General features: G+C 47.4%; 1 protein-coding gene across 1 annotated transcript in view; it reads right to left on the reverse strand.

Moving 5' to 3' along the window:
* CDC123 (cell division cycle 123) overlaps positions 1-12,874 on the reverse strand; it is a 60,793-nt gene that overhangs the window by 45,596 nt on the left and 2,323 nt on the right. The window contains exon 3 of the mRNA XM_004578465.3: positions 5,321-5,392. Coding sequence (XP_004578522.2) covers positions 5,321-5,392 — 72 coding nt within the window. The remainder of the gene's footprint in view (positions 1-5,320; positions 5,393-12,874) is intronic.

The raw sequence follows: 12,874 nt of genomic DNA on the forward strand, positions 1-12,874 counted from the left end.
GTCTCACCTACCCAATAAAACCTAGTTCTGGCCCGTTTTCCATGTCTGAGACACAGTAACCAGCCAGAGACTGGTATGTGAGCAAGCCATTCTGTTCTTCACGGCCCTTCCTACCATCTGTTACTACCAGAAGAGATTCAAGAGCCTGGCACATGATTCCTACGTCCATGCACCTAATTTGAACCCTGAACAGCTCCTCCCTGTTATCAGCTATACCTTTTACCATTCACCCCTCTCCATCCCAGCCACCTGACCTCTCTTGGTTTCTTGCAATTGAGGTCTCCATTTCCCTCGGCATGGGAGATTCTCTCATTCAGCCTGCAGCCAACTTCCCAGCTCAGAGGCTCCAAGCCAACTCCTCCAGGGCACACCCTGACCCTCTCACAACCCTCAGCCCTCCTGGCAAGTTAACATCAATGACTGCCTTATCCCCTTCACAACTTATCCCAACTTTGATTTGTACATCTGCTTGAGCATTTGTTAAATGTTCATCCTAAGAACAATGATGAGAGCAGTTAGTGTTTCTCAAGAGCACTGAATATACTGGGCTGACACATTATTGCTTTTCATCCTTGCAACAACTCTAAGAGATAGACTCTATACTATCATTTAGCCAATATACAAGCAAGGCATCTGAGGCACAGAGTCGAAAAATAATGAAGACATGATATGAACCTAGGAATGTCACTAAAGAACCGGCACTATGCCAAACCAACTCCCTCAAAATATGAAGCTGAGCCATCAACCCCAAAAGGGCAGGGCCCTTAAGTGATAGTTCATTACTGCATCGCACTTACTATGTGTTAAACAGCACTGCTATCAGCACTTCACATAGTGCTCACCTTAGAAGGAGGCTTGTCCAAACCTCTGGCCAATGAAAATCAGCGTAAGAACCCTTCAGAAAGTGCAGTACTGCAATCTACCATGTATCTTCTAATCTTAAGAATCATTTTATTATATTGCTGAGAGAAAAGCAGCCAGTAGCTGGTGAGCATTCTGGGTCTTGTTAATGCCAAATTTCCATTAACTGTACCAATATGCCACAATAGTTATTTATTCCCGGGCCCGGCGGCATGGCCTAGCAGCTAAAGTCCTCGCCTTGAACGCCCCGGGATCCCTTATGGGCGCCGGTTCTAATCCCGGCGGCTCCACTTCCCATCCAGCTCCCTGCTTGTGGCCTGGGAAAGCAGTCGAGGACGGCCCAAAGCATTGGGACCCTGCACCCGTGTGGGAGACCCGGAAGAGATTCCTGGTTCCCGGCATCAGATCGGCGCGCATCGGTCCGTTGCGGCTCACTTGGGGAGTGAATCATTGGATGGAAGATCTTCCTCTCTGTCTCTCCTCCTCTCTGTATATCCGGCTTTCCAATAATAATAAATAAAAAATAAAAAAAATAGTTATTTATTCCCTATTAAAACAAAAATATACATAGGCAATGCAGGGAACTCGGGCTGGGACATAGCACCACAGCCCCAGGTGGGGGGATGTACATTACCTGGAGGGAAGGATCTGAGAACATATTGGGATGGGAGTGGCTGAGGGCATGTTTGACAAGGGAGGAATGGCTCTAGGGTCTTAAACAGACTGAGCTACTTTAACCACGGGTAGGCAAGGGAACTGAGTCAGAGTGGTTTAGAGGGGAAAATGTCTGGGTCAGACCAAGGCACTCGCCCACATGGGAAACCTGGGCTGGGTTAAATAGCATCACCTGCCACCCACTGGTGTACACAAAAGCTAGGGCTGGAGATGTCTGGCTGGGCTAGGCCACAGCACCCACCCACAAATGTCAGAGTAGGGGTCGACCACATCAGGCTGGGCCACAGCACCTACCAGAACATGAGAACTGGATTTGGGGGCAGATTTTCTTTTCTTTTTTTTTAAAGATTTATTCAGTTTATTACAAAGTCAGATATACAGAGAGGAGGAGAGGAGACAGAGAGGAAGATCTTCCGTCCGATGATTCACTCCCAAAGTGAGCCGCAATGGCCGGTGCACGCCGATCCGATGCCGGGAACCTGGAACCTCCTCCGGGTCTCCCGTGCAGGTACAGGGTCCCAATGCATTGGGCCATCCTCGACTGCTTTCCCAGGCCACAAGCAGGGAGCTGGATGGGAAGTGGAGCTGCCGGGATTAGAACCGGTGCCCATATGGGATCCCGGGGCGTTCAAGGCGAGGACTTTAGCTGCTAGGCCACGCCGCCGGGCCCGGGGGCAGATTTTCTAGAGTACTGTGGACTCACCTCTGCAGAACCCGCTAGTTTATGTGGAGACCTGGGGGTGGTGATGGGCCCAGCCAGGTTGGACCACTGAGCTCACCTGATGGAACCTACCTGACACTCGTGGGAGCTGGGACTGGGAGGAGGTTGGGCAGGAACAAGGCATCTGCTAGCATTTGTGGGAACTGGGATTTGGGAGCAGGCTTGCTAGTGGAACTTGAGGAATTACCCTACTGGCTGGCCATGACAGGATGTGGGCGACACCCAGCTGGGTTAGGCTGCCAATACCTGTCAGTGAAAGCTGAGATTGTGGGCAGGCCCTGCCAGGCTGAGTCGAAGCACCCATCAGTACATACAAAATATATGGCTGGGAACTAGCCTAGTAGGGAAACTCTGCTGACTCTCCTGTTGGGCTGCAGTTCCCATTAGTTAATGTGAGAGCTGGGGCTATGGGCTGACCAGACGGGGCAAGGCACCCATCAGCATGAGTGCAGACTGGGTCTGTGAGTGGACCAAACTAGGCTAGACTCTAACACCTGCTAGTGCTTGCAAGAGCCAGAATGAGAGTGGCCAAGGCTAGGCTAGGCTGTGGTATCTGCCAGCTCACATGACAGCTGGGTCTGGGGTTGGGCCAGGCTGGATCAGGCTGTAGTATCCACTGGCAAGAGACAGAATGGGTGAAGGCCACTGAGCTAGGCTGCAGTACCTACTGTTCCAGGACTGGGGGCCAGTCATGTCAGTCTGGGCAGTAGCAACCAGCAGCACACGTGAGCTCTGATGCTTGGAGTGACCTATAGGGGAACCTGGGAACTCCCTTGCTAAGACACAGCTCCTGCTGGTGAGAGTGAGCGCTGAGGGAGCAGGACAAACCAAGCTGGACTGCAGCACCCACTGGGATACATGTGAGCTGTCTGGGGGTGGGCCAGGCATGAAATGAACTGGGGGCAGGCAAAGCAGCAGCACCTGTTGGCATGTGTGAGGGTTGGGACTAGGGGCAGACTGGGCTGAGCTAAACCAAAGCACACGAGCCGGGTGGGATTTGGTACGAACTGTGCTAGGCCACAACAGAGGCTGGCATGCATAAAACCAGGACTGGGGGTGGGCTTAATGGGGTTGTTGGGGGATGCCCCATCAGGCTGTAGCACCTGCTAGTATGTATGAGGCCTGGATCTGTAGTGGGCTGGCTGCATCCAATGATTAGGTTCACATGAAGTATGGGCCTGGGGTAGAAATGACCAGACAGCTACATCGAACAGTATGTGCGTTGATTGGTGCAAGTGACAGAGCACACCTGACCCCGCACTGGCTGGTGCACATAAAAGTCAAGTCTGAGGTCACCCTAGTCAGTTTTCTTGGGGTCCTCCCCAACTACACTGCTGGATTCACACCCCAGCCACAGGAAAAATCATGAGATATGTGGTACAACCTTGAACTGGGCCTCCTCAGTTGCTGATGCTTGTGCAGTCGAGAGCCTGCTCAGATGCACACAGGGAACATGACAGACTACTTATCTGGGCCAGCAGGGGACACTGACTGCCTGTCAGACAGAAAGCACAACAAGCTGAACAATTCTCCTGGCCAAGCATTGCAGCATGCTCCTGGATCTGTGGCTGCATTAAGGTGAACTCTGTCAATCAATGGACCATGGTTAGATTTTCTCAATACTGGAGCAACGAAACCAACAACTTTGCAGAACTATCAAAACCACTCAAGTAACAACCTTGGAACACTCTTCCCCACATTGCAGTATCTAAGGTCTCACCAAGCGACCACTAACCGTTACCCCGGATGCTGGTATAGTTTGATAACAAGAAACGGGCCCTTCCCATTCCTCCCGAGAAAACAGGAGAAACAAAAGGAAGAAACATTTGTCCCACCTACCATCCTGCTTGACTGACCCACACCACTCTGACTGCAGGCCCACATGGGTATGCATCCTCCCCACTATGTAAACACAACAGAAAGGAAAATTCAAAAATATGAAGTCGTTTTATTTATACTATAGAAGTTGTAGAAGTTTGTATGTTATATTTGAGAATAACAAAATTCTGTCTGTAAATATCACCAAATTGAGACCAGTCTACCCTTTCCTATCCTCTGTTTTCCCAAGGCACTAGGGTTCTAAGTCTCTGGTAAATGTGCTGTGAAAACTCAATACAGAAATACACTCCAGAAAGCCACACTAAAAACTCAACAGGCAAAAAAATGGAGTCAAAGCGAGTGCTAACGAAGGTATACACAACCCCAATTACGCATCTAGAATTCATGCATCCAACAAATGTTTATGAAGCACTTCTTACAAATCAGGCATTGCTACAAGAGATGGAGTGGATATAATACAAGTCACTGCTCTTTTGAAGTTATATTTCCCAGAACAATAAAGGGAACTGTGTCAGGTGCAGTAGTGTTACGCAGAAAAATAAAGGACGTCAAGGGACAGTGGTGAACAGCAAGGTTCACTGTTCATGGCTTATTTCTAGAAAAGTGAAGAATAGACACTTGAATGCTGAATTCTGAGCAGAGACCTGAGTGAAACACGGAACCTTCACTAGATTTCATGCCTCTTAAACGTTTAAAAGTTTACCTTAAAAATGCCTAAACCCTAACAACTATTGGAACAACCTGAGTAGCTTCTAAAATGTGGGAGTGGGCCCATTAAAAATCAGCCATGGGAAACAGTGTTGAAAAACTAAAAGATAAACCTTGGTAAAGTTCTCTGTTTTCAAGGAACTATACATTTTTTTTTCTCTTAAAAACTTTAGGATCTCAAAGGTTTCTAATAGGTCTTTGCCATCCTGGGCTACATTTCAAAGGAGAGGGTATCCTCACACCCATTCTCTAAAGGCATCGGAGATGGGAGGAACTGCTCCATTCACAACCAGCAACTACTAGAAGAGAAATACTAAACTGTGCAAAAATTTAATTGAGCACTGACAAGGAATATGGGGGAGGGGGAAAATCAGCACATAATTTCAGCTAGGAAAAAACAAATGTGCCACAGGGAATGATGCCCAAGCTACTTTATTCCTTCTACAGGGTAACCGTCAAGACGTACTACAGTTCTTTACAACAAAGCTTAGAGGATGTCTGTGTGGTACACCTTACCTTCCAGAGACCACCAGAGTTCCGTCATCAAGCAAATAATCCTTCACATCCTGAGGCAGTGGAAGGATGATACTGAAAACCAAACATCAAAAAGCGTCATTGTAAAAGATCGGCCGAATGCAGGTCAAAACACTGCACTCTCAGCTAATTTTTCAAATTATTCCCTTTATCTTAATACAAAGTAGAAAATGTTAATGATATGGATTTGGCAGCCACAGACTAGGTATTACCATTATGTAAATAAACACTACAGTTCACATAAATCACAGTAGAAACACAACGACTTAGAAGAATTGCGAGTGAGCACAATGACTGTGGTTTTAAGAAATCTGCAACCGGCAGGCATTTCCTGCAACAAATGAAATGCAGCAAAACAAAGCAGAAGATTAACAGCATCTGGCTACCTTCCAAGATGGAGGGCACAGCAAGACTCAGGATCTGCACAGCCCTCTCTGCTGGGCAATGCACTCCAAAGGCTACAGATTCACATCATGTTGGCATGAATTTTGGTGTGATTCTGGTCAACTGATGACCACAAACCTGTTTAACTGCACATGTTTTAGCCTGATTTGCTTCCAATGATAGTAAGAAAGGGTGGCCAAGGCTCACTTGAAGTCACTTCAAAACTCAGAGCAGGGGCCTGGCGCAGTGGCCTAGCAGCTAAAGTCCTAGACTTGAATGCACCAGGATCCCAATACGGAAACTGGTTCATATCCCAGCAGTCACACTTCCCATCCAGCTCCCTGCTTCTGGCCTGGGAAAGCAGTCGAGGATGGCCCAAAGCCCTGGGACCCTGAACCCGCATGGGAAACCCGAAGGAGGCTCCAGGCTCCTGACTTCGGATTGGCGCAGTTCCGGCTGGTGCAATCACTTAGGGAATGAATCAGTGGACTAAGGATCTTCCTCTATGTCTCTCCTCCTCGCTGTATATCTGCCTTTCCAATCAAAAAAAAATCAATCTTAAAAAAAAAACTCATGGTGGATAGGTCTGGGCCTGCAGCTTACGAACACCTGCATTTGGGCCTAGTATGGTAGCCGAGGGACTAAAGTCCTTGCCTTGAACATACTGGGATCCCATATGGGCACTGGTTCAATCCTGGGGGCCCAGCTTTCCATCCAGCTCCCTGCCTGTGGCTGGGAAAGCAGTCAAGGACAGCCCAAAGCCCTGGGACTCTGCACCCATGTGGGAGACCTGGAAGAGGCTCCTGGCTTCAAATTGGCTCGGTTTCACCCATTGCAGGCACTGTGGGAGCGAATCAGCGCGTGGAAGATCTTCGTCTCCTGTCTCCTCCTCTCTGTATATCTGACTTTCCGATGAAAATAAATAAATCTTAAAAAAAAAAAAAAGACGTGCATTCAGTATCAGTGCCTGGATGAGCAGTTCTGGCTCCCTTTCCAGCTTCCTCTTGGAGACATGAATTAAAGCCCTGGCTCCCAGCTTCAGCATGGCAAAGCGCTGGTCACCACCAGCATATGGGGAGTGCTTCACTGGATAAGAACTCTGTACTTATCATCTCTCTGCATCTCAAATTAAAAAAAAAAAAAAAAAGGAGGCCCACTGGAGAGCACGAAAACCAGGACGGGGCAGTGGTGGCTAGATAGAAAGGCAACCAACAACAGATGTGTGGGTTGGATAGTGGAGCTGGTTAGATGGAACTAGGCTTCAATGCCCACTGACATATTTCAGAGCCGAATGGGATGTGGGACAAACTGGACTAGTCTGCTTCACATACTGGCAAGTACAGAAACCAGGGCAGGGGGTGGGTCTAGTGGGATTATTGTGGGTTGCTCCAACTAGGATGAGCTTCCACTGGTTTATGTGAAGGTGAAGTGTGTGCTGGGCAGAATCAGGTGGACTGTAACACCCATTGGTTCCAGTGGAAGACAGGGATGGAAACAGAACCAATCCAGCAATTGTAACTACCAGCTAATTGGGGCGATGGACTGTGCCGGGCCCTGTACTTACAAGTACACACAAGAATCTGGTCTGGGAACACCTCAGACAAAGTTTCTTTGGGGATCTCCCTGATCAAACTGCCGGACTCAAAACCCAGGGTCTGCCACGGAGTGCAAGCGCAAGAGCCAAGCCTCCTGAGAGGCTCAGACAGAGCAACAGAGAGCATAACCAGCTGCACATGGAGGATATGGCAGTCTATCGGAACCTGCAGAGGATACCTGGCATTACAACACAGGTCAGAACAAATCAATCAACTACCCCAGCTATATGTTGGCAGTGAATAACTGGGCAAATGGAGACTCTAAGATGGACTATTTCGATCAGCGGATTCTGCAGTGACCTCATCATGCTTGTCATGGTGAGATTGGCAGCAATTCAGAACTGTTGAACTAGCAAAACCACTTGAGCAAGACCCTCGGAGCATGCCCCACTTCAGGGACCTGAGGTGGGTGGGAGACTGGGTGGGGCTTCTCCTTTTATCTTCCCCTTTACCCCAGACACAGGAAAAAACAATGTGGAAATAATAGTCTTACCCACTTTCCTGTAGCCCTTGAAACTTTGTGCCCTAATTAACTATGTAAAGATTGTCAAAAATAAAGGAAAAAAAAGGAGGCCAGTGCGGTGGCATAATGCATAAAACCAACTCCTGTGACACGGGCATCCCATGCAGGAGCCAATTCAAGTCCCACTGCTCCCTGTTCATGTGTCAGGGAGAGCAGCAGAGTATGGCTGGGGCCCTTGCACCTCTGGGAGACCCAAAGGAAGCTCCTGGCTCACGGCTTTGAACGGGCCCAGTCTCGGCCCTTGCAGCCATCTGGGGAGTGAACCAGAAAACGGAAGATTCTCTCTCACTTACAACTCTTTCAAGTAAATAAATAATCTTTAAAGAATATAAAAACCATGGTTAGGGTAACTCATTTTTTACCATGCAATAACAAATCACCAGAAATTGCCATAACTAAAAGTAATATTATTATTTCATCTTGATGTATTATCTACTGATTTAATTCTTATTTGCTTGTTCATTTTCACTTTTTGTTTGAAAAGCAGAGAGACAAAGGCAGATGAAGAAATTGTTCTCTGTAGGTTCACTTTCCAACCACCCGCAATAGCTAGGGTCACCCACATGAGGGCTTGGACCCAACAACCTGGGAGGCAGGTGCTCATGCCCTGTCTCCCTATCCCAGCTCCTGCAGGCTGCGATTAGCAGGAAGCTGGAAGGACAGCCAGGACTCAGAATCCAGGGAATCACTGTGAAGTGCAGCTGCCCCAAAGGGCATCTGAACTGCAGGGTCAACGCCCATCCCCCAGGGCTTAAACTGTCCAAAAGGGGAAAAAAGAATGCTGCCACTTTCAGAGTCAACAGGACATCAACTTTCTTTTTTTAAAGATGTGTTTTTTTTTTTTTTTTAATTGGAAAGCTAGATAGAGAGGAGGAGAGACAGAGAGGAAGATCTTCCATCTGTTGACTCACTCCCCAAGTGAATGCAACAGCTGGAGCTGCGCTGATCCAAAGCCAGGAGCCAGGAACCCCTTCCAGGTCTCCTATGCGGGGGTGCAGGGTCCCAGGGCTTTGGGCTGTCCTCGACTGCTTTCCTAGGCCACAAGCAGGGAGCTGGATGGAAAGCGGAGTAACTGGGATATGAACCAGTACCAGCAGGTGCAAGGTGCGGACTTTAGTTGCAAGGCTACTGTGCTGGGACCAGGACATTAACTTCTAATAGGTCTCATTTATGTACTGAACAAGTTTTCTGACACATTAAAAACATGTGGTCATTTCTTCTTTTTTGGCATACAAAATGGATTACTCATGGGCTACTCAGATTTTTTAAAAAAGTATTTGATTTAACAACGTTATAATGTCACATTCAAAAACCTAGTCCTTCCTCAGGCTTTTAAAATCAACTAACAATTTTTATTATTTCACTTGTAATTTTACTAAATTTTAACCATTGTTAAGTAAGCCTTTGCAATCCAAATGTCTCTTTAACAACTTAAACTCTACTTTAAAAACTAGACAATCTCCTTGTGTAGTATGTCTACTGTCTGATTACAAATAAGCCTTCGCAAGTATTTATCTTTTACGCAGTTGACAAACTAAACTGTAAGTACTGTGTACCCAAAGTTTTCACAAACACCTCAGTAGTTTTTAAGAATTTGAAAAACTTTATCATATTTTAACATCACAAATTAAAACCAATTATACTACTTACAATGTTTTCTACATGGCAATTATCCTCAAAAAGGCAAAGTCTTTTTTTAAAATTAATTAATTAATTACTTATTTTTGACAATCATTACATAATTAGGGTAAAAAGGTTCAAGCACTACAGGAAGATGGGTAAGACAATTAGTTCCACATTGTTTTCTTCACATATCTGATGTAAAAGGAGATTTTTAGGGAGAAGCCCCACCCAGTCTCCCACCCATCCCAGGTCCCTGATGTGGGGCATGCTCCGAGGGTCTTGCTCAAGTGGTTTTGCTAGTTCAACAGTTCTGAATTGCCACCAATCTCGCCACTCCAAGCATGATGACGTCGTTGAAGAATCCACTGATTGACATAGTCCATCTTAGAGTCTCCATTTGCCCAGTTATTCACTGCCAACATATAGCTGAGGTGGTTGGTTGACTACTTCTGTCCTCTGTCTTTTCATAGTTAGGGTTCTGAGTCCGGCAGTTCGATCAGGGAGATCCCCAAAGAAACTTTGTCTGAGGTGTTCCCAGACCAGATTCTTGTGTGTACTTGTAAGTACAGGGCCCGGCACAGTCCATTGCCCCAATCAGCTGGTGGTTACAATTGCTGGATTGGTTCTGTTTCCATCCCTGTCTTCCACTGGAACCAATGGGTGTTGCAGTCCACCTGATTCTGCCCAGCACACACTTCACCTTCACATAAACCAGTGGAAGCTCATCCTAGTTGGAGCAACCCACAATAATCCCACTAGACCCGCCCCCTGCCCTGGTTTCTGTACTTGCCAGTATGTGAAGCAGACTAGTCCAGTTTGTCCCACATCCCAGTCGGCTCTCATACATATCAATGGGTATTAAAGCCTAGTTCCATCTAACCAGCTCCACTATCCAACCCTCACGGATGTTGTTGGGTGTCTCTCTATCTAACCACCCCAGTCCCTGTCCTAGTTTTCCTGCCCTTCCGTGGGGGTGGTAACCCAAGAGGGAGGAGCCCACTATTTCCCTCCCAGGCGTCTCTCACTCCCAGATTATGCACTCTCCAGGTGGTTCTGTGGTTTAACTTGACGGAATTAGCCCCCAGTGCCAGCCTCTGCCAGCTGATGCTGTGGCTAAGCCCAAACAACTCCCACTCACTTTAAGTGCAGAGTGCACCAGTAGGAAGAGTCAGCCCAGCCTGGCTCTTCCCTGATGTAGTCCACATGAGGCCCACAGGTGTTGTAGCCCTGCCTAGTCTGGTCTGCCCCCATTCCAGCTCACACTCTCCAGTGGGCGTGGTTATCCAGCAAGGGAACCACCTATTATTCCCCCTGCTGGCTCTGCCCCCCTCCCTTCCTGGTTCTCACGTGAGCTGTTGGGCGCCACAGGCAACCTCACCGTGGCATTCCGTGTTGTGTACTGCTTTTGTCGCGACTGAACCTGGCTCAAACCACACTCTGTTCTGGTGTTCGGATTTGCCAGTGGATGACAGGAACTGATTCAGCCTGGTCTGCCCCCGACCCATGCCAAATGTATGCCAGCGGGACACTATCCATGACCTGTTCTGGACTGTTTCCTTTCACGCTTCTTGTGCTTATTTTTTATTTTTTTAAGATTTATTCATTTTATTACAGCCAGATATACAGAGAGGAGGAGAGACAGAGAGAAAGATCTTCCATCCGATGATTCACTCCCCAAGTGAGCCGCAACGGGCCAGTGTGCGCCGATCTGAAGCAGGGAACCTGGAACCTCCTCCGGGTCTCCCACGCGGATGCAGGGTCCCAAGGTTTTGGGCCATCCTCAACTGCTTTCCCAGGCCACAAGCAGGGAGCTGGATGGGAAGTGGAGCTGCCAGGACTCGAACCGGCGCCCACATGGGATCCCAGGGCCTTCAAGGCGAGGACTTTTAGCAGCTAGGCCACGCCGCCAGGCCCTTCTTGTGCTTATTTTCAGGGTCTGTGTGCTGCCAGAGGAGTTGCCCAGGCTCTTCCATCAGAATCCCTCTGAAACTCAGATTTTGCGCATACCAGTGGGTCCATGAGCCAGCACTACTCAATTCACCTCCTGTCCTAGCAGGAACAGTGGCTTTTCCTGACTGGCCTTGAACCCATTCTGGTTCTTGCTGTTGGATGTTTCAGCACAGTCACGGCTCGTCCATACCCACATTCAGCTAATATATGGCTCAGTAGGTGTTGAGACCTAGCCTAGTCTGTGTCACATCTACCCTGGACCACAGAACACCAGAAGGTGTTAGAGTCTGGCTCGGCTTGGTGCATCCAGCACCAGTCCACATTTGTGCCAAGGGAGACTACAACTGTATCCTGATCAGAACGCAGCCCCCATTCCAGCCCGTGCGCCCCTTAGTGGGAACCTCGACCCAGCTAGGGTGTCCCCTTAGCTCCCCAACCAGGCCTATGCCCAGCCAGTGTTTAGAATGAAATGGCAAAGTCTTAACACTAAGTATATTCAACAGAAAAATAAGTAAACTCAGGTTTAAATTATTTCATCAATTCTGTATTTAATTCTATCTTTCCCTTCAGTTAAAGATACATTATTTCATTTTTTTAAATTTAAGATCTATTTATTTTTATTGGAAAGGCAGATATACAGAGAAGAGGAGAGACAGAGAGGAAGATCTTTCATCTGCTAATTCACGCCCCAAGTGACCGCAATGGCTGGAACTGAGCTGATCTGAAGCCAGGAGCCCAGAGCTTCTTCTGGGTCTCCCGTGTGGGTGCAGGGTTCCTTTATTTCTAAGAAAACAATATCATCCCAAAGAATGAGAGATTACTTTTCCAAGAAAATTTTAAGTCTTATGTTCTCGGCAGTCTCAGGTTGATATAAATGTTAATTCATAGATAGTCAGGGAGATTTACTCTCTCCTCTTTCCTAACAATAACATCTCTTGGTCCCAAGTGATGGTTTCAGAGTTTACACATCCCGAGGTGGTGTTTTCAGAGCCTACATCCTTTGTTTCTGAGTTACACTACCTTTCAGGTCTGACTTGAATCTGGCTCTCCCTCCAAGCTGTATCATCCTTACACTGGATTCAAACATCTCTTAACTGTTTAATTCCACTCTGAATTCTCTGGCTAACTTTTTCTATTTGGCAGGTCCTCAGTTCTGAAGAGATAATTAACTGACATGAAGCTAGAACCTGCATAGCACTCATAGGTCACCCAGCTCTACAGTCACACTTGTAAGGTCATCCTGATCATATTATTTTGCACCTGTGTTATGCAAAACAACAAGGACCTCAACATGATCCTGATAAAAACGCAAACCTAAGACAGAAAAAAGATGGAAAGAAAAAAAAAAAAACAACACATAGTTCATCAGCACTATGCCAAAAAGGAGCTGTGCCTGTCAGACTGAGCACAAACAAGCCACTGCAAAGCAAACTACGTGGAGCTGAAGAGGCTGTCAGAGTT

The sequence above is a fragment of the Ochotona princeps genome, chromosome 10, assembly GCF_030435755.1.
Source record: "Ochotona princeps isolate mOchPri1 chromosome 10, mOchPri1.hap1, whole genome shotgun sequence".
Taxonomy (NCBI): Eukaryota; Metazoa; Chordata; class Mammalia; order Lagomorpha; family Ochotonidae; genus Ochotona; species Ochotona princeps.